This window comes from Trachemys scripta, chromosome 7, assembly GCF_013100865.1.
Source record: "Trachemys scripta elegans isolate TJP31775 chromosome 7, CAS_Tse_1.0, whole genome shotgun sequence".
Classification (NCBI taxonomy): domain Eukaryota; kingdom Metazoa; phylum Chordata; order Testudines; family Emydidae; genus Trachemys; species Trachemys scripta.
In genome coordinates, this window is record NC_048304.1 from 45252294 (window position 1) to 45274173 (window position 21880).

Below are 21880 nucleotides of genomic sequence, written 5' to 3' on the forward strand. Positions count from 1 at the left end.
GGCTTCAAAAAACATTAGGTGCAATGGGGTCAAGTACAAACATTAATATCCTGACTGGCCACCAGGCGTCACTGTGGCACTAGAGTTACTTTTTTTCTTTCAGAGTAGCAGCCCTGTTAGTCTGTATCTGCAAAAAGAACAGGAGTACTTGTGGCACCTTAGAGACTAACGAATTTATTTGAGCATAAGCTTTTGTGGGCTACAGCCTACTTCATCGGATGCATAGAATGGAACACACAGAAAGAAGGTATTTATACATACAGAGAACAAGAAAAGGTGGGAGTAGCCATACCAACTGTAAGAGGCCAATCAATTGAGATGAGCTATCATCAGCAGGAGAGAGAAAAAAAATAATCAAGATGGTTTTTTTCTCTCTCCTGCTGATGATAGCTCATCTCAATTGATTGGCCTCTTACAGTTGGTATGGCTACTCCCACCTTTTCTTGTTCTCTGTATGTATAAATACCTTCTTTCTGTGTGTTCCATTCTATGCATCCGATGAAGTAGGCTGTAGCCCACAAAAGCTTATGCTCAAATAAATTCGTTAGTCTCTAAGGTGCCACAAGTACTCCTGTTCTTTTCTTGTGGTATTTGATATGTGTTCATAGAGTAATACAGGCTGGTAATTGGAGAGGGTGTACAGGAGAAGGAGTCTGGCCCACAGGCTGAGGGTCTAACTGATCACCATATTTAGGGTCAGGAAGGAATTTTCCCCCAGGTCAGATTGGCAGAGATCCTGTGGGGTTTTCACCTTCCTCTGCAGCATGGATCATGGGTCACTTGCAGGTTTAAACTAGTGTAAATGGTGAATTATCTGTCACTTGAAGTCTTTAAATCATTATTTGAGGGTTTCAGCAGCTCAGCCAGAGGTTAGGTGTCTGTTACAGGAGGGGATGGGTTAGGTTCTGGGGCCTGCAATGTGCAGGAGGTCAGACTAGATTATCATGATGGTCCCTTCTGGCCTTGAAGTCTGAGTCAACCCCGCTGTGAAACCCTGCCTGCATGCGGTTACATGTCAGATCTCAAGTAAAGCAGGGCTGGGCTGGGTTGTGACTTGGGTGGCCAGAGGATTCTGTAGGGAGCTCTCTTCCCTCGAGTCCGTACTGGATCGACCTGAGCAAGCTGGGAAGGGACATTGCTGACAGGAACAGCTTGCAAATGAGACCTAAAACTCGGGTCTTGACCACTCATGGTGGCACTTTTTGCCAAAGTAGGAGTGTAAAATCTTGGCCAAGTTCCCTCATGGATAATTACATTCCACTCCCTACATTCTCCCTACAGGCTGGATTCTCTCCTTGCCTGCATCTGTCATGTAGTTTACAGTAGTCTGTTAAACAGTAGCCAAGCTTTCCCCCAGAGGAGAACTGATTGCACACAGCTTTACACAACCACGCTACAGAACAGAGCAGTTACATGTTAGGGTCCATCTGGCTAACCAGTGCTACACGGAAGTTAGATTAGCAGCTCTGCTAAGCGAGTCTTCAGAAAATGACACACTAACCTTTGAACAATTCCAATATTAGTCCTTAAATACAGCTTTCCATCCTCCACCCACCGCACAAACATTCTTGCGAGTGCCAGGAAAATTACAACCCTGCAAAGAGGAATTTAGAGAGACCAAAGGCTTACAGGAGAACTGTCAGGGGACCAGGAGATGAAGAGCCACTCAAAGCCCTGTGCATTCTGGGTATCCAGCCGGTAGAGGATATAACATGGCTGTTGTTCATCCAGCAGCGGCAGCACGAAGGAGTCATAGTCTTTATCCCAATGGCGAGACAGTTCTTTGTAGGCTCCCAGCACTAGCTGCTCTGAAAGGAGGAAGAGAAGAACTATGAATTACAAAGCAAAGGTTAGCACAGGCCATGGGGCTGCATGACTCATTGCTCTAATGCCTTGCACTCCTGAGAGCTCAGATGCTGCAGCTCTATTCTCTGCTCTCCCACCTGTGAGACCTTGTGCAAAGCAATCCAGATGCTGTTCCCTTATGTGTATTAAAGCGTGGGGTGACTGTGTGCTCTCAGAGTCTCTGGGGGAGGAGTGCATAATACCACCCCCATAAACATGTGCAGATGTTTCAAAAGTCCCAGCCACTAGGAGGTAAAGGGGAGGATCAACGTTACATGGGATGGCAAAGGGGCTTGGTCCACCACGTGCCACGATTTCTGAACACAAAATTAACACTGGAATACGAAGCTTCTCCCATATCGGGAGAGCAAGGCTCAGGAGTTGCAGCTCCAAACAGCTGGACGAGCTACCTGTTGCATTAGAACAGGCACCAACATGCTCAGGATTTAATTAATCCAAATGGCAACTGCTCCGCATCACTTTCTGCATCCAACCATGTCTGCTGTGCTGGAACGTGCTGGGTGGCTGCCTCCTCCCAGAGACCTTCCCCACAGCGAGATACAGCCTCACCCGGTCTCTCAATGAGCGCACATTACAGCAGGCATTACCGGGGAGGGAGACAAGTGGGAGACACTGCAACCACCAGGGCTGAGGAGTGGGCACACAGGCCAGTGCCAGCTCCTCGGGGAGGGTGGAAAGGCTAGGACACCGCAGCCCCACTATAGCCACTGTGGGTGTGTGGCCAGCACAGACCAACACAACTTGCACTCCTCCCAGCTACAGGAGGCCACTGCCTGCAGCAAGGAACTGATCTGTCAGCAATCGCACCAGCTGCTTCTCCACATTGTAGAGCAGTTGATTTCCAGGAGGCCCAAAGGCAGGCTGGAATCCCCTGCTCAGCTGAGCTCCCCTGGAATCTCCCCTCTTCCAACTGCTACTCATACCCATACAGCCTCCCTGGCACACCTAGTGAGTGAGGCTCTCACAGGAGCCCCCCCGTGCGATGCTACCAGCGTTCCCCAGCTCTGCAGACTGATCAATATGCGTGGATAGCTTCCTTCTCCCCACAGCCACCGGGAACCCTCCTTGCCCACTATCCCTGCTCCCGTCCAGGCTCAGGTTCTCCACTCCTCCCCAGGGTCCTGTGGTCACTGGTCCAGTCCCTAGGCTTTCGGCTGAAGAACTATGGAGGTGACAGGGGAAGGCAGCAAAGAGTTTGGGGCTTGTTGCTACCACAAGCCAGGGCTGGCAACGCATTCTCAGAAACCTCAACTTCCCCTATGATGCAAAAAGGGGAGAGAAAACACCACTGAAATACAATTGCCAACATCAGCCGCTTCCTGCCCTTAGCCTGTTGCTGTGGTCCAAGCACACGTACTACCATCTAGGGGCAAGGGAAGTTATGGGCACATCTCACTGACGGAGAGGGCCCTGATCTTACCGCTGCCATTTTGATGGTGCTATGGTGCCACGCAGGGCAACACACTGCACCTCCTGCGCTTCCTCTTCCTGCCGAGCTTGTCGTCAAGGCCGATGCCACGCCACACAAAAGGCGTCCAACATGCCTGGGAAGGAAAGTGCTGAGCACGCAGGGGAGGAGAAACAGGTCAAGGCATCATTCAGAAGTGAGAGCCAATGAGATGCTAGCTCGTAGAACTGGTGTTTCCCTTCCCCATTCAAACACTCTTCTGCTGCGGTGCAAGGAGGGTGACCAGGGGGCCATGCTTAGGGCAGGTAGTAGAGTCTGGGGAATCAGTGTAAAGGAAGGGTTGGGGTGTGCAGGAACACACTGTCCCCCTGTGCTCAGGGCATGACCACATCATCAAACGAGCAAGGCACGGATTGAGGAGAGGTGCTGTGGAGAAAGGCATGGTGGGACTCACAGATCAGCTTTCATGTAGTACCTCCAAGTCAGACCCCAACATACACCACTAGAGCCTTCCAAGCAGCAGGGCTTCAGCAAACAGCCCCAGCCAGAGCCCTTAGGGAAAGGGCTCACATGCAGCTAGGGAGCATTCCTGAGCCCTGCAGCAGTCCCTGGAGAGAAGTGACGCTGTCAGTGTGTAACAATACAGGGTGTGCAAAAAAAGCAGGGACTGTCTTCTCAGGGCCACAGCCTCCCCAAGGGGCAGAGCAGTCTTGCCAGGCAAGCTGCAGCTGTTCAGTCCCTAGGATAACCCAACCCCATCAGACTCACAAGTCGAGGAGCCTTTGTGTTCCAAAACAAATGACATGCTTGTGGCTAAACACAGTCCGCTAAGTGCAGGGTACTGATGGGTGGTAAGCCAGTGCACAAACAGGAGCACAGAGCCTGCAATTTACACTTCACTCACGTCCAGACCTTCCAAGAGACGCCACAAACAGTTTTCTGGGTTTTTTTTCCGGCTTCTTGCCGCATCCCAGAACAGTTCGCATTGGTTTCAATGGGAATCTCGAGCCGGCACTGGCTGAGGGAGATTTCCAGAGATTTCCACTGCTCCTTCACCCAGGACTCCAGTCACTTAGTGACGTGCCAGGTCATTGTAAGGTTCCCACTCATGCTGTGATAACACTGGAGACTTGGGTTTCCCAGAAGCTGAAAGCAAAGCAGCCTCTGCAGTGTTGTCAGGAAGCTGGGAATTGGATGAACACAGAGCTCCAGAGCCTACCTGCTCTGCCCCCAATATCCTTCCAGCGCTTTCCCAAATAACCACCACTGATATCCCATGAGGTGGGGAAACACATGGCACGGGCATCTCCCCTATGTTTTGGGATTCCCCAGGAGGATCTTCAGAAAGCAACCAAGGAAGAAGGTGGAGTGCACCTCCTGCAGACCACAAGGGTAGCTGGCGAGGGGAACACACTCCGGGTCCACCCAGAAGTGCCTCCTAATCCCTGGTTTCAGAACCACTGGGGCACCCAAACAGCCATCCTCTAGGGATTATGGTGCATTGCTGCTAGGGAACCTAGGTGTGCTCCCAAGCTACTGCTTGAGCAATTGTGGGGCACCTCTCCATGTAGGGGTTTGGGAGACAGCGGCCTACGCCAGGTGGCACACGGATGAGCCTGCTGGATTGAAGAACGGACCCACAGAAGGGGGTCACCCAGTCTGGGAGGATTTGCAGGAGCTCTGAGGCTCCCACCACCTTTGAAGATGCCCTATCTAAAGCGATGGTTAAAGTCTATGTTTGTGTAGGGTTTGCGCTTCTCCCCCACTCCCTGTCCCACTGTACAAACATCCGGCCCCCACATGTGCACTGTCAAACTCAGCAGGACTGGGTTTGAGGATAAATAGAGGTTTCATACAGCCCTAATTTCCACCTACCCTCTTCACAGCTGCATCCTCTGGCATATAACCCCATCCCACACATCCACTGCACTTGACACTCCAAGGGACCTAGCAATTACAGTTTTGCTCCTGAAATCACAGGAATTCAAATCCACCAAAAATGTATTCCGTTTCTACCATACACCTAAGAAAAAACAGGTCCAGATTTCCAGAGCCATTTACACACACACACGAATAATTTCTGCACACAAATACTGAAACTGCCTGCAAAACTGCAGTCATGCAACTACGCACCCCTTTGGCCTGTGAGTTTAGCAGTCCTGGACTCTCAGTAAGTTACAAGTGGCACCATGCCACAGCACTGATAACACGTGTGTGGGGGCAAGGGAGAGAACATTAAGTGGACAGTTACCCCTGCAGTGTGGCCAACAGCCACTGACCTTCAGCCCATCTCCAATACATCACTTGATTCAAAACAAACGTGCTCACAGTATAGTTTGCTCTTGCTTCTAATCAGGAAAAGGAAGCTTTCAGGTTTGCAATCAGCTCTGCTGGACTTTTCCAGCAGGGTTCATGTGATCTGTAGGGTCAGGTTGGCAGATTCCCACAAATTTCCTTTGCTTGCAGGGGGCAGGCATGCGTGTTCCTCAGTCTTTACCTTCATCATCCACATCTCTGGTACCAGGACATCCTCAAACCACTCTCCACCACAGCTGAATTAAGCACACACACACAAACCAGTGATCTGTTCCGCTGCAGTTGAGGCAGTCGCAACTCTACCTGTTTGTTCCCAGCTGGCAGATCAGTGGGAAGATCTCAGGAGAGCTGAACGTTTCCCTGGGGAATGGCACTACACTGCAAGACAGCAATAAAGAAGTCAGACTAGGGAGAACTACTAGGGCACCGATCCATTCACCCACCCCCTTCTGTCAACACAGGATTGTTCCCCACAGCAATGTACCATCAAGTGCTTTGTCCAGCCTCATTGCGAATGACAAACAATGGCCAGTCCCGTCATCTCCTCCAGGAGACTATTCCTCAGTCCAGCAGAGCTCCCCATTATATCCTCGCCGATATTCAACCTTCACTTAATTTCATTCTGCTACCCCCTAGCTACCTCAACACCCCTCCTGGGTGTCAACACCCTTTGTCCTACTGACAGACGTGCAGTTCCCACTTCATCCTGCACCCACACCGTTTGGTTCCTTCCTCACAAACAATCCCTTCGCGCTCTAATCATCTGTGCTGCTAAGACATCCAGAGTCTCTGGAAGTGACCCTCCCACACACACACTTTACACATCACATCTCAAGTCTCTGAAGTACATTTTCCCCCATAGCTACAAAGTACACAACTATCAACAGTACTAGATAGAGGGATCACGCTTCACATGCAGACCTATCTATTTGAGCAATTGTCTCTATCCCCAGATAACCAGGGTCTTGTGTTAACACAGGTCCCCCCAACTCGAATAATGAGGGGAGCAGGAGTGGAGAGGGGTCCAGCAGGACGTTCTCAGAGAGGGGTCCTGGCTTTGGAATTTGTTTCCTTTCCCTTGCTCTGCTAGAACCTGGATCAGGGAAGCATTAGAACATACTGCCAGATCCACCTGTATCGCCCTTAAAGGTGGCGTGCTGATGACTGGGGGCTGGGTGAAGGAGAAGGGAGTGTTTGGAGTTGAAGAAGATCCCACCCTTTAAGTTTTACAGGCATTGCTCTCTCTGTTTAAGAGAGTTTGCTTAATAATTGTGTTGTCTATTTTGGAGTCAAATGAAATAAAACCCACAAGTGCACCCCACCACCCCGTCAGGAGCTGATGGATTTTACTGGTTACACTAATACTGATCCTAACATAAAGGGGAGAACAATTCTGGATGCCAAGTCAGGCTACCAGGACGATACAGCAGGGAATGGAAACCATAAGCAAGCACAGGACAGAGAGCCATTGCTAATTTCAAATCAATGGAAATTAGTCCATTAAAAAAAATTCAGGTTTGGCTCATTTGGGTGCTGAAATTTTAAATATTTTTTCGAGTTCCATTTTTAGACATCCTAAGGGGCTTTCTGCTCCTTTGGAAGGGACTGAAAGCAGGTCAGTATACTCAAATACGGCCCTACATCCTCTCTGGGCACATCCCTGCCTGCAACCGCCTTCATTTCAGCTCTGCAGCAGCTGTTGATGGTGAAGCCCTTCTCACAGCGACTGGGGTCCAGCATGCCTGTGAATTCCCACGGAGCAGCGCACAAGAGCGAGGTCATGGTACTACCACAGGAGAGACAGCGCAAATGAGCATCACCAGTGAAATGAATGATACGCAAAGAGCTGTCAAACGTACAAGCTCAAAGAATCCCTTTGTGTTATAGCAGTCTTGGGTACAGAACTTTCAGCTGGGAAGTGTTTTTTCAATTGGACAGTGTCCCTTTGACTACTTCTGCTGGCTCCAGGAGGAGACGCCAAATATTCTGAAAAATTCCGCATTAACTCAGGAAGAGAATGGAGAGATTGAAAATGCTGAAAAGGAAAGGATCAGGCTATCCCTTGGTCCCCATGAGATGGAGGGCTCTCTTCCAGCAGCAGCTGGCCATAGCCTCAGGCAAAGTAAACAAGCACAAGTACTGATGGCACTCATACCCTATAACAGCAACCAAGAAAACTACTTGGGCACATGAAAATAGATGAGACACAGAAGATCACCAGTGCTAGCCAGTGTGCTGTATGTCTCTCTCAGGTTAAAGACTGTCCTGTCACAGAGCCTGATCAAGAGCCCACTGAAATCCATAGGAGTGCAGCCAGTTTGGACAGTGAGTGAACCTGAAGTGAGGCCAGAGACCCCAGCCAGTAGGAGAAGCAGCAGCCAAAGCAAGGTCCTCTGGACAGTCACAGAACTTTCTCTGCCAGGTGCTGACTGGCTGTTTGTTCCAACCTTCTCCCTCCCTCCTTGTCCTTTCACCTCTGTGTCACACCTCCTGCCCTTACCTACAGGATGGTAACAGCAGACAAGAGGCACCTGCCGTTTGGGTTACAGGGGGCACCTCCAAACTCCAGACTCGCAGAGGTGAAGGGACAGACACCCACCGGGCAGCACAGGATTCGGAGGGCTGTGGTGGGGGCTGAGTATTTAGGATCCCTTGTCTGCCTTTCTCTCGCCAGAAAAATGGGTTGCATGGGGCAATTTTTCCCTTTAATTTGCAGACCAGCTCTCCAGACAGGTAGCTCCATCAGTCGAGTGAGGCCCTGTTGGCTCTGCAAGTACAAATAGGCAGGAACACGATTAGAAGTTGTAGAGTGGCTAGGACTTAACGATGGACTTCTGTCTGATTCCAGGGACACCTCAGTCCTATCTACTTTCACCATTTAGTAACCGGGCAGGGGACAACAGCATTGGAATTGAGTTCCCTGGTTTGGTTACAGATGTAGCATAGACTAGCCTGAAGCTCCAAGTATTTAGGCAGCAGACACATAATCCTAAAGAAGCTGCTAACAGGGAGCCATTCCCAGGGCTCCCACACCCTCCAAGGCAACAGTCAAACAAACATGGGTGTTTCCAGGCTTGAAAGGAAACTAAACCACAGGAAATCTGGTCAGGGAGAACAGTGCATTACAAGTCAATTTCCTTAGGCGTCCTGATCTCACCAATACACAATTGCAGGTGTCAATAAGAGAAGTAATTTCAGGTGCAATTCCCTAAAGTGCTCAGCATTGGCCTAACGCTGCTCCCATTGAAGTCAATGGTAAAACTCCCATCGACTTCTAGGGCAGCAGAGCTACGTGGATGCTGAGCATTTCCTAAAAATCTCACTCTCTGTTTTTATTAATCCTTGTTTCTACTGGATGAGTTTTGGGGGCAAACAAGATGGCGCCGACTTCCAACTATCCAGAAGTCACACTGTCCCTGATCCTTGTCTCACCTTTAGGAATTGCCAGCGAGCATTTAAACAAGCTGTCAAAACAGACAGACAAGAAAAACTGGCAAACCAATAAATGATTTTCTTTGGTGTATTTTAGCTTCAAACTAGCACAGCATATAGGCCTGAGATGCACAAGATCTGAAATGTATTAAAAAAAAAAAAAGTATCAATCCTTATGTCACTGGTCAGCAAGTAGCTACTGCTGTTACTATTAAACTGTTTATTCTGCAGGTGTTGCTCTGGTGAAGTATTTTAGGAGGAAAAGGAGAGATTAACTCATCAACCTGAAATGGCCTACAATAAATCATCGCCTGCTAGGGCAGCATTTTAATTTCTCTGCAAAATAACCGACAGTAGGTGTGATTTTCTAAACTCTGCACATGCAACCATCCACCCAATGTGCATTGCACAATTGTCACAAATAGTTATGTAAATCGAGTCGCTTAGCATGCAAGTAGCCAGAGAGATGCATTTGAGAAGTATCTGCACAGTTGATAAGATTAATCCATAGGTGTGACTGTTGGCAGAAACCTCAGTTTCCTCTGAGCTCTCTCTCTGCTTTGATGTTTTAATGATGCTCATGCTAATTTCAGTCTCTGCTTTGCCAGTTTGCCTTTGCTGCTGCTGCTGCTGCTGGAGTCTCTACCACTGCTGCAGTCAGATGCATCACTTATCTTTCACTATTTACTATGCTTCCTTCAATTGCTACCGTAACTAATGTGATGATTTGCCTTGTTCCTTTCTCAGCTTTAAAAGCTGCCCTCTTCTCTTAAGATCGCTCCAATCTAAAGAGAGAGGCACAAAACTAGATAAAAAAAATGAGAGCAGACTCTTAGGGCTGGAACACTGCATGACTTTGTGATTCACTGCGCCTCAGACTTAAATAGCTCCTTCTACCTCCCAGACTGGCAGCTCCCCATCTCCTTCCTTCCAACCCCTAACTGCAGAAAAGCTCTGCTATTGAGCTAAAGGCTACGTGACTCCACCCTGGGCCTATGGCTTGGCAAAGGCAGGCAATTAATTGCTCTGATTCTTACAGAGAGGATTTGAATCTCATCCCCTCAGTACAATGTTCACTACTAGACCCTTGCCTGGAGAAATGGAAACCAATAGATGGGTATTAACTAGGGTTGCCAACTCTGACTAAAACTATTCCACGACATTTCCCCCAACATGACAATGTCATTTTCTTAAAATATCCTATTAAAATCTCCCGGATTGCTTTCAATAGTCACCAGGAAAGCCATGCAGATTCTGGGAGACTCCAGGCCAATCCCAGAGGGTTGGCAACCCTACTATTAACAAATACCAAACAGCAGTGGAATACCCTGTTCCCACCTCCGTAAACAACGCGTTATAGATGGGAGGGAAGAAACCAAACGGGACTAGGGCAGTGGAGCAAGTGAAGGTCAGAAAAAACTTCTCAGACAACAGAAGCAACCCGTGAGTTGACAGCAAACCCCAGGGAAGCAGTGAAAGCCTGATGGCATTAAAAAATAAAGCCAGGACACTTGTCGGCACATTTGTTAGGGTCAAAAAGCTGAAATACACTCACTCTTCCCCCAGTGCCATTAATGCCAGCTTCTGCCCCAAGCAAGACATGCATAGTTCAGAGAGCAGAGGGGTTTTCTGTCCAGTAACTGCGTACTGTGAACGGAAGAGTAACTGTGCAGCTGAAGACTAAGCAGAAGAACGGTTTTGGTCATGTGTACATTCACCATTCCTTTTGCCTTTTCACTTCCAAACATTCAGTGCATTCGCTGTGATGCTCCACAGCACTGTTTGCTCCCAGGGAACACAGAGCACCTATTACTACCACAAGAAGGCCATTTGGATCAAAGCAGTTAAACAGCTCTACCTAATGGTAAGCCCACATTTATCATACACTTCCCATTTCTCCTCTACACAAAGGGTGGCCCCCCAGGCTTCCCCAGCAGCACACATCAGCCTGTTTCCACTGAGGAACTGAGTTTTAAACACCCCCCCCCCCAAGTGGATATATTCCCACTTTCTATCACTGGAGCCATGTGACTCACACAAACATTTCGAACGTTGAAATGAAAATCTGGGGCCCTGCAGGGAAAACCAGGCAGATGTCTCTTTATGTGGCTTGTAACATTTAAAACTGGACTGGATAAGCAAGATGATCTAGGTAATATTTCTAGGTAATATTGAGATTTACCTATCTCATAGAACTGGAAGGGACCTTGAAAGGTCATCAAGTCCAGCCCCCTGCCTTCACTAGCAGGACCAAGTACTGGGGCAAAAATCAGTACTTGGTCCTGCTAGTGAAGGCAGGGGGCTGCCTTAGAGAGCAATCCTGCATTGGACGCTGGCGAGCAGGTTCCATGAAGCAAGAGGAATTAGAGATAGAAAATTAACCCATCACTCAATTACCATGAGAAACAACCAATGCCCCCTGGCAGAGCAGAGATCTCTGCAGGTGTCCTAACCTAAGCAGCCATTTGTTAACATTTTACAAGAGGCACACACAGCTGAGCAGCAGTGGCTCTGCCCCCTATCACTGGGCGCTGACTCACACCACTCCAGCACAGCACATTCCTCTCACACATTGTTCCTGGGGCCAGGAACAGAGTCTGGGTGCTTAAATGCTGATCACAAATTTCCCTCAACCCATATATGCACACAGACCGCAGGCTAAGTCACCAAGCACAAGCTAGTCTGTCTGCAGCCAAGAGAGCTGCACTGCAGTAGCTGTGGATGGAGAGAAACAAACCACTTAGCTTTAGGCAATACCTTTGACTCTCTCAGCATAAGTTCAGAGTTAAGGCCTCACTATACATCCTCTTGCCAGAATTACTTGCATCTTGGACGGGGGGGAAACTGATGCTAAGCATTTTAACCCTTGGGAGGACAGGCACAGAATTCAGCAGGGATAGCAGTGACATGCTGCCCCACTGGCTGGCAGGCAGGTAAAGGGATAGACAAAGTATTTAAAAATAAAACCGGGGGGGGGGGGGGACATGTGCTCCCACAAAGACTAAAGTAATAGGTCACAATGGATTCCTCCAGCTGGGATTCATGGGTGGCTGACAGTTGCTTTGCCTCATTTGCTGGGTCTCCTGTGATCTCACGCACATTCCAGTTCATTCTGTGGCGATGCTGATCTACTCAGAGTTCCTTAAGAATCAACTTCAAACACAGAGTTTGAAACGATCCGGATCCCTTAGCATTTTTGTCCAGAACCTCAAGGTCCAGATCTCAAGTAGGCTGGAAGATCTGCTTCTTTTCTCCCTAGACAACATTCTGCCAGGCCCAGCATGGATGGGCAAAGAAGCAAGGAACATCCATGAGCAGACACTGAAAGTTAGCTTGAATTTCTGTCAGGGTCACAGGCTTGTCTGATCTCAAAGCTAAGTGGGTTTTGCGGTCGATGTATCTATTCTAAAAAGAAACAGGAGACTGACCCCCAGTCATTTCAAACCTAGCGGGAGTCTCTCTATTTTGCTGGCTTCCTCCTAGTTTTCCTACTCTTAGCATGCACTGGAGTTCTGTGTTCAATGACCACTAACAGTCATGACTGTACCAAATGGTGCTTCTAGAGACACAAGTAAAAGAGAAACTTTGCTTCCTTAAAAAACATGCAAGGGTTTGCCCTGGGGGGAGAGGAGGGTTCTCCCTTTGCCACTGCCTTCACCACCACTTGCTTCCCTCCCCCTAACCCTCACTTCTCAACTTCACATGCTCCCTACTGCTTCACACACAAGCTCATCCCCGGATTTCCTTTCCTAGTCCTGCTTCCTTGGACATGTCATTTTGCTACGGCTGGTCTCTAGTGACAAGGATTCTGTTATTTTGGCCTACCAGTTCTGCAGTGACAGCTCTTAAAATACATCACAAGTGACTGTTCAAATGGAGCAGTGCAACATTCAGAAAGATTTCAACTTCCAACAGATCGGGCTCTGGGGAATGATAAAACTTTGATCAAGAAGCACTGCAATGGAGCTAGAAGGCAGATGGAACAAGAATAGGAGAGGCAGCTGGGATGGAATTGAACTGTGCCAGGCTTAAAGCCCAGGGTCTGTGGAGATGTGAGAAATAATAAATAAAGATGCCTCCCCAACCACCCCCAACTACTGCATGACTCAACTGGGGAGAGGTTTGCACAGGCTAAGGATTTTTCGGAAAGCCTAATCCATTACACAGCATGCTATTTACATTTGGGAGAGTGCTTTGCTTCCTGACCCCTTTTAGGCTTGCTCACAGAATAGCCATTAGCAGGCTGCTTCACTTTTAATTACCTTAAAAGGCAGACGGTCCACAGCTTCAGTCTCCTGCTTACGGAGCTGGGTGGCTGTTCTGCAGTGATGTCTGCAGGAGGACAGACAGACCTCAGAATAGTGGCAGGAGAACACTATAAAGAGAAGTCATTAGTCTCATGACAGCCTCTGGAGCCATCCTGCCTGGTGTTCCAAGCAAAGGCCCAGGACGCAGGGACTCCCAAACTGTAATCCTGGATCTGACACAGACGTTGGGCAAATCATAACCTCTCTGCCTCAGACTCCCCATTTCCGAAAAAGCAGAGAACTGTCCGAGAGGTAGGGAGTGGAGACTCTTTGGGGCATTACTAGTGTTACCCAATACTGCTGTGCTCAGAGCTACTGTGGTGAGTGGCTAATTTAAACCTACCTACTGCATATGGTGCTGGACACTCCTTGAAGATGAGAAGTGCCAGGTAAACACCAAGTATTATTATACCCTGAACAGGACAGCCGGTGTCAGGGTAAGTCTTTGGTAGAAATCCACACTCTGCCTAACACCTAGAAGCAATCCAAGCAGAACCCGCAGTGCATGACACAAAAATGCTTTGCAATAAAATTAACTTTCATAAAACCAGAAAGTGTCTCAGCATCTTCCATCTAGCCCAGTGGTTCTCAATCCACAGGCTGGTTGAGGCCTAATCAGCACACAGCTGTGGCCCATGGGGCATCATCGGGACCATACAGGTAGCACATATATTGTGTGGATGCAGCCCACATAACAGAGAGAGCTGCATATGTGGCCCACAATAGTAAATAGGTTGAGAATTACTAATCTAACCCATAGAATAGCAAACGTGATATGATAGCCAACCCCAAGTTCAAAGAGACAACGAGTGGAAAGTTCTAACTTCGCAGCACAAAGCACCTCGCTGGGGAATAGCACTGACAGCTGCCAAGCCTCAGGGTCGGCTAGGTAGAGAGGAGGTGGATGCAGGCAGGCAGGGTCAGTCTGGCACCATATCAATCCATTTCTCTGCTAACATGTCCATTAAATTTCAGGCCATTTTAGCAATGCCAGCCTATGACAGAATAGCTGAACGTGCTTGCTTTCATTACTCATTTGCTGAGCTTTCTAACCAAATACAAACGGAGCATAAATATTTTTAAATAAGCGTCATTGCACTGGATGTGCTCAGAACAGCAATGGGTTGGTTTTCTAATACGCTCCCTTCTCCCTAATCTGGTAACTGAGCTGCCATTCCTGATGCAGACACACTTGGAATGGTATTGCAACCAAAGATGGAACGCCCCATCCTCAGCCTCCTCCCTTCCCCATTCCCCTATGCCAACTCCCATTTAGGGCCCCAACTCTCCTCTCAGATCCACACAGTAGATCTCGATCTTCCTATTCTGCTCTCCCTACATATGCAGAACGGGAAAGCAGAATACTGGAATATGACCTCCAGTTATCTCGTAGGTATCACTTTAAAAAAAGGAAAATCTAGACCGAAGACCACCCTATTTATCCTAGGCCTCCAGTAATTTTTTATCCTCAAGAGTCCCCTGTGAGGCAGCGCAGTGCTGCTAACCCCATTATGCCCCAGTTCCCCACATGGGCAGACATAGGAAGTGATTTGCCATAAGGTCAAATGGAGTCAGTGGCAGAGCAGTAATTCAATCTGGGTCTCCCATGACCCAGGCCAGCATCTCAACCACTAGCTCATCCTTCCTCATTGCAGGAGCTCCCCCTTTCTGACTCCTTAAGAGAACTGAAGAGGCTATCCTCAGCCCAAGAGTCAAACCCAGTATCAGAGCACTGGCTCACTAGAAGGATTCAATTGGCAGCAATCATACCTTCATCAGTGGGTCTTGCCGCTTTGTGCTCTGATCCAGTGAAATTCATCACTAGAGCCAACTGCTATTATCCCTCAACTCACCTTCTAGCACAACAACTCCTAGTAAACTGGTGAACTAGGTCTCTGCATTTCCTGTGACCATCCTGCTAAGACACGGTCAGGCATTTCTGATGGGTAAAAAGCCATTTGCCAATTTTCTCCGCTGTACTACAAGAGCCACACACAATTTAAGGACTGATGATAATTCCAGGTTAGCTGCTAGCAATTCTACACAATCTCTGTTGATCAGATGCTAAGTCCCATGGTCTACACCTATTCCCCGCTCCACTGTCAGGAGCTTGGGCTATACACAGTTCCCCACAAAAATCATCATTGGAAGATTCATACAGGAAAACCAGAACTCCTGCCCCGCAGATAAGGGGAGCTCACAGTTAAATCCTCCCATGCAGTTCCCCATGGGGTCCTCAAGTTCTACAGCAACATGTCATGCAGATGAAGATATCCCATTCAGTCTCTGCAGTGACGACATGAGTACGGCTCTCATGAGTGGTGACGAATGTATCCTCACTGAGATCACCAGTTGCAAATAATCCAACACTGAATCAGCTGCACTGAGGGGAAATAGTGGGCACCCTGCTTATGCATAAACCTTACTGAATTGATCTTACCAAGAGCCCTGTGAGCCAGGCAAGGATTATCCCTTGTTACAGAGGAGGAAATTGCAGCGCAGAGAGATTAAGAGCTTTATTTTCAAAGATGCTGAGAACTCTCAGCTCCCACTAATTACTCTGAAGGGGTCGATGATCAGAACATCTGAAAATCAGGCCCCAAGTGACTCTGCCCAAGGTTACAGTGAGTCAGTGACAGAGCTGGGAACAGAACTTGGAACGCCTGACTTCCAACCCGTGGTTTCGTCACAAGACTGTCCTTCCTGTGATTCCTAACGTCCAGCCTCTACCTGGAAAATCCCTGGGTATTGCAACATGCCAGGGCACACGGAAGCAAGCAGAATCTGCTCAACATTACCAGCATGACTTGCACTAGTTCCTCATCCAGCATGGAAAGGATACAAAACTAACACCGAGCAGAGAGAGATACTGACTCACATAGGAGAGGTTGAAGGGGATGATGGAACATCCTGGTATATCTGGGTATGATAATCTATGCAAGAGGAAGCAAAACAGAGCTGATTGGTCGTAAATTCATTACACCTCCTGCTCCATGGGTAGCAATAACTAGTCAGTTTCCTATTATGCACTCCGGGTCCAACTCTGTGCAGCACCTCCGCCTGGTACCCCAGCAAAGGCCTCAGCACACGGGTGGGGGTGCAGAGATGGCTTTACGGGTCTTAGGTTCTGATGTGGGGGAGGAAGTAGCCCTTGTGCGAGTCTGAGTACACCCTAGCTGCTCTAACTTATGCAGCACAACTCATATAGCACCAAGAGCTATGTGCAGGCTCTCTCCTGCCCCCTGCACATCCCCTTATGCTAGGGTCTGCACAGAGGACAGCATAGGGCTGTTTTTAGTGGCCCTCTGCAGTGTGCACATCACAGGAGCCAGTCGCAGCTCCTTTTCAGCCCCTCTGTGCAGATCGAGAAGTATGTAGGGGCTGAGGTGGGACACAGAATCCATCGCTAACGTTTACCCCCCACAAATTCATTGAGAGCTACAGTGCAGATTTCATGCATTTCCACATGCTCTGGCAGTACTGCAGAGAACAAACCCTTGCGATGCTGAGGGATCAAGCATACAAAGCACTGGCCAGAAGAGAACATAGATACAATGCATGCTGCTGTATTCTATTACAGGATAAACAGACAACATCTTTCGCCAGCTGATTTCTGAAGTCTCCACCTGATGGAGCCAAAGACAAGCCTGCCCGTCACCCACAAAGAGAAACGTGCCCTGAGCCCTTCTGCCCTAGCAAGCAGCTAATGGGCTGGCACCTATTAACATCTGCAGTGCAGGTTTTACAATGGTCAGCTAATCAGTAATGTAGCCTGCTCTGGGACATATTGCAGTTAGGGCTATGGAAAACCTACCAAAAAGGTTCTGTAATAAGTTAACAGGCAAATCAACACCTTGTTCCATTTATTTATTTGATAAATGTGAGCTACCGAAAGTTACCTCTTGATAGCCCAAAACATGCCACAGATTGATTTGCTCCACTCAATTTTAACCCAAAATAGAAAGAACAGGAACTGGAAAAAATCCTAAAGCACAAGAAACTGGGGATATGAAAGCCATAAAACACACTGCGACAGGAAGAAATGCAGTCTAGGATCTGGTCCGAGTGAACACCTTCACTTACTCTCTCTACATCTGGGGCCAGCTCCCAAGCAGCTGTAAGTCGCAGTCCTCCACTGACTAAGTGAAGCTGAGCCCGTTTACACTAGCGGAGGATCTGGCTCTGGAGTTTTGCTCACTCTATCCTATGCTGCTGTCAGATAATGGAAGGAGAAAGCAGCCATTTGGCTGACTCGGCCCTGGTCCACGCTACAAATATGTGTTGGTATAAAGATGCCGCTCAGGGGTGTGAACAAGGCAGTTATACCAACCGAACTCCAGCGCAGATAGCGCTATGTCGGGAGGGCTTCTCCCAGCAACTGAGCTGCCGCCTCTCGGGAAGCTCTCCCTTCAGCACAGGCAGCGTCTTCAGCATGCGCGAAAGTGGCACAGCTAAGTGTAAACAAGCCCTCCGGGATGTTGCTCTTCTGAGGCTATGTCTACACTACAGCGCGTGTGTGTGTGTGTGTGTGAGTGAGTGAATCACCCCCAAGTGACATAAGTTACACCAATGTAAGCACCAGTATGGACACCGCTATGTAGGCGGGAGAGTGCCTCCCATCGACATAGCTACTGCCACTGGCGGGGGGCTGGAGTACTTAAGCTGACAGGTGTGCTCTCTCCCACTGGCTTAGAATGGCTACATTCAAGAGCTTACCACGGCGCCACTGCATTGATGCAGGTCTGCTGCTGTAAGCTCTCTAGAGACTAAAGGCACACCTACACTAAAGAGACTGCTGAGGGAAAGCTCAAGCACCAGAATAAGGAACAAACTCCCAGACTGGGAACAATCCTATACCCACTCACCGCCTCATTGAAAAAGGCTACACTAACGGTCCAAAGCACTGCCATTTACAAGTATTCCTGCAGCATCTGGGGCGATTATCCTGCTCTTGGATGTTTCTATAGCACCCATCACCCAGTGAGGGGGGGGGGGGGGAGGGGGTGGTCTCCGTCCTGTAGGATTCTTTCAAGGGCAGTTGGCAAACAGCCCCAGGAAAACAGAACAGTCTACACCAGCAAAGCCATATTGTCAGGACGCAGCCGCAACATCCAAGAGACCTGACAGAGAACAGCAAAGCAGATACCAGCACTGCATCAGGGCAGACTGACTGTGAACCCCTTACTGCCACTGCGAAGCAGTTACCGGCTGCCTGCACAAGTGACTGCTCCCCAATGGAAACAAGTGGTTCACAATGGGTCCCATAGAGATACCACTGAAGAAAATAAAAGGCATCAGAATTCTGCTCCTTTAAAATGTCAGCTGTATTCACTCCACACTGCGCACCCGGCAGTCTATTCTGAGCAGCCGCATTCCAGGAGCCCCTAGCAGGATTTTCCATCGGCAGCAGCAAGGTCTTCTCCGTTATAGCAGGATCAGCCACAGCCATGGAGAAAAGATGTTGACAAGGGAGGGAAACAAGGCAGCGCAAAGAAATGGAATTAAATAGAACTTACCATCCTCAATGACGACTTTGATGAGACGAACCGAGCCATTCCGGGCCTTGGCAAAAAAGTCCTTTAACTCTGGGGTGGCTAAAAGAACCAGAAACATCGTGATCACTTAGTAGACAAACCAAATATTATTCTGCTCTTCAAACCAAGTAAGGGGGAGGGAGGAGGGGACAAAAACTAAAAAAGAACTAAATGGGAGAGAGTAAAAAATCCCTGATGGTAAAAATGGACAGTATAAAAACAAAGCAGCTGATTTCACTTGCTGTGTGATCTACACTGTGGAGGATACGAAGTCCTGTTTCTCAGAGGTTTCAGAGTTAAATACTGGCTGGGAGCACATGTGATCCAGAGAACTTGATACTTGGACTGGGTGAACATAATCGCCCAAATTTAGATGATAGTTTGGCTGGAGCAGGGAGTGCAGGCTCAAGTGTCAGTTTATTAAGTGTGCAGCGTATTCCAGTTTGCATGTGGGGCAGGGGAGGAGGGCGGCTGGAAGGTGTGATGATGGGCAGAGGCAGCTCTGTTGTGTTCAGACACTTGCCTTGGTTACGTTTTGCTTTGGATGCTGTATGGAGCGTGTGACCTCCAGCAGGAAGGCTGCATAACACAGAAGCTGCCAGAATGTTATAGGAATCGGAACTGTAGCCACTTTGAATTTCACTCTCTGCTTGTCCCACCGTGACCCCTCAAGGATGAGCTGTGATAAACCTTGGGAACTGAGGACTCAGATTCTGCAGAACGGAGACCTGTTTGTGTGTTAGGCTTTCCCCCAGGGCCTGAGTAGCTTTGGTTATAAGAGAATAATGCAGGCCAGTTTGACCTAATTAATAGGTAGCAGGTTTAAAACAAACACAAGAAAGTATTTTTTCATGCAACGCACTGTCAATCTCTGGAACTCCTTACCAGAGAGTGTTGTGAAGGCCAATACTATAACAGGGTTCAAAAGGGAGCTAGATAGATTCATGGAAGATAGCCATTGATGGACCTATTAGCCAGGATGGGCAGGAATGGTGTCCCTCAGGGCCGGCTTTAGCAGGTGCGAGCCCCATGCCAGGACGCGAATTGTCTCGCGCCCCCCCGCCCCGACTCCACCCCCTCCCTGCCCCATTGGATCCCTCCCCAAATCCCTGCCCTGGCCCTGCCCCAGCCCCGCCCCCTCACTGCCCCATTGGATCCCTCCCCAAATCCCCACCCTGGCCCCACCTCTTCCCCAAGCACACCGCATTCTTCCTCCTCACCCCTCCCTCCCAGGCTTGCGCTGATCAGCCGTATGGCGGCGCAAGCGCTGGAGGGAGGGGGGAGAAGCAGGATGCGACTTCCCTCTCCCCCCCGCTACTCCAGCAGTCCCAGACGTTGCGGGGCCCTCTTAGGCGCGGGGCCCCATTCCGGGGAATCGGCCGAATCGGCTTAAAGCCGGCCCTGGTGTCCCTAGCCTCTGTTTGCTAGAAGCTGGGATTGGGTGACAGGGCATGGATCACGTGATGAATTCCTAGGATGTCTTCCCTTTCTCCCACCAACCAAGTTCACCGGTGACTGTGGATACTTATCTAGTTAGAATCAAATTCCTAGGGAGGCTAGCAGACAACCCCAGTCATTCATCCCAGAGGATCTGCACTTTATATGCTCTCAAACATACAAAGGAATCGCTCCACCCCAGGCCTCACAGAGAGGAAACCATCTCTGAGTTAAACTCACCAGCTGTTTAACAGCATCCAGCAACACTTGCAACAGCAGCTTAGGGCAGGAAGTGGAGAAGAGTCCAAGCCCAGTTATGACCAGAACTAGTATTTAAGCTAATAATCTGGGGCTGGCATCCCTATTCTTGCTTGATATCTTAATAAAAATGAGCAATCAGAGCTTTAGTTACATCTAACCTGCAAGAAAGCATTTCCAGCAGACAGCACCCCAGACTACCTCCAACACAATGGTTTTCTGCTGGCCTTTGAAATGCTACATGTTGGTTTCCAGGTAAAGAAGCCACCATAAATATTCAGAGAGGGGAAAGACTTGGGTTAGAACAGGAAGTGCACCATACAGCAGTAACCTGGCCAGTATCACATCACTACTGCATGTGGCCAGTCATCCCTAGTGCACAGAGGGAACCTGGCTGCTCTGTGGAGAGATAAGACATGCTAGATGGGTAGCCGGGATCAAAGGGTACCTCAATACTGCAAAACACACCACAAACCAGGGCAGTGAGTCTCTGAGCCTCAGAGCCTGGGTCAACTGACTCAGGCCCAGGCTACAGAGCTAAAAACAGCACTGTAGAAATTCCCACTGGGGCTGCAGCCCGGGCTATGAGACGCACCCACCCAGAGCTCTACACCGGGCTCCAGAGCCCAGGCTCCAGCCCCAGCAGAAATATCTACACTGCTATTTTTATCCCCATAGCACAAATCCGAGTCAGTTGGCCTGGGCCCAGACTTGCTGCCGTGTGTGTTTCCGGGTGTTTGTTTGTTTTTTTTGGCGCAGTGTAGGCATATTCTAAGGAGCTTAATGAAGTATTAATACAAGCCTAGAGTTTGCAATTTTACTGGGGACAGATTGACAAAAGGCCAGGGAATACCACCAACTCTGACTGCCCATTATATTTACATATAGAAATGTAACAACGTCCTAAAGCCTGCAGCCAAATGGAGCATTAGACTGACTCAATGGGATTTTTAATACAGAACGTCAATGGACAGTCACGGTTACAGGCTGCCTTTCCCAGCCCATTCAGTTTGACTGGAGGAGGAGGAGGAAGGAAGAAGAGGTTACTTTAAGTTCAAATAATATTGACTTTTCTGGACTTCTGTTCCAGCTGAGGTTTCATTTGTCACCAATCACAGGAAGTGCCTACAAGGCTTACTTGTCTGCATTAGAGAGACTGACCACTCTGCTTTGCTCTGCTTTCTTACAGCCCAGGGTCAGAACTGCAAAGGCAGCTTCTCTTGAACTCCACAGAGTTAACCTCAGAGGCACTTATAAAACCTGAGCGACATGCAAACTGGATGTCTGCAAAGTCTGGCCCAACACCTCTGCAGTGTTTCCAG

The 21880-nt window shown here is 48.8% G+C and overlaps 1 protein-coding gene across 2 annotated transcripts in view; it reads right to left on the reverse strand.

The window, feature by feature from the left end:
- The window catches only part of TWF2 (twinfilin actin binding protein 2), a 73703-nt gene that overhangs the window by 27773 nt on the left and 24050 nt on the right, over positions 1-21880 (reverse strand). For both annotated transcript variants that reach the window (XM_034777455.1, XM_034777454.1), the window contains exons 2-3: positions 18846-18923; positions 1630-1808 (exon numbers count right to left, since the gene is read on the reverse strand). In XM_034777455.1, coding sequence (XP_034633346.1) covers positions 1630-1808; positions 18846-18923 — 257 coding nt within the window. The remainder of the gene's footprint in view (positions 1-1629; positions 1809-18845; positions 18924-21880) is intronic.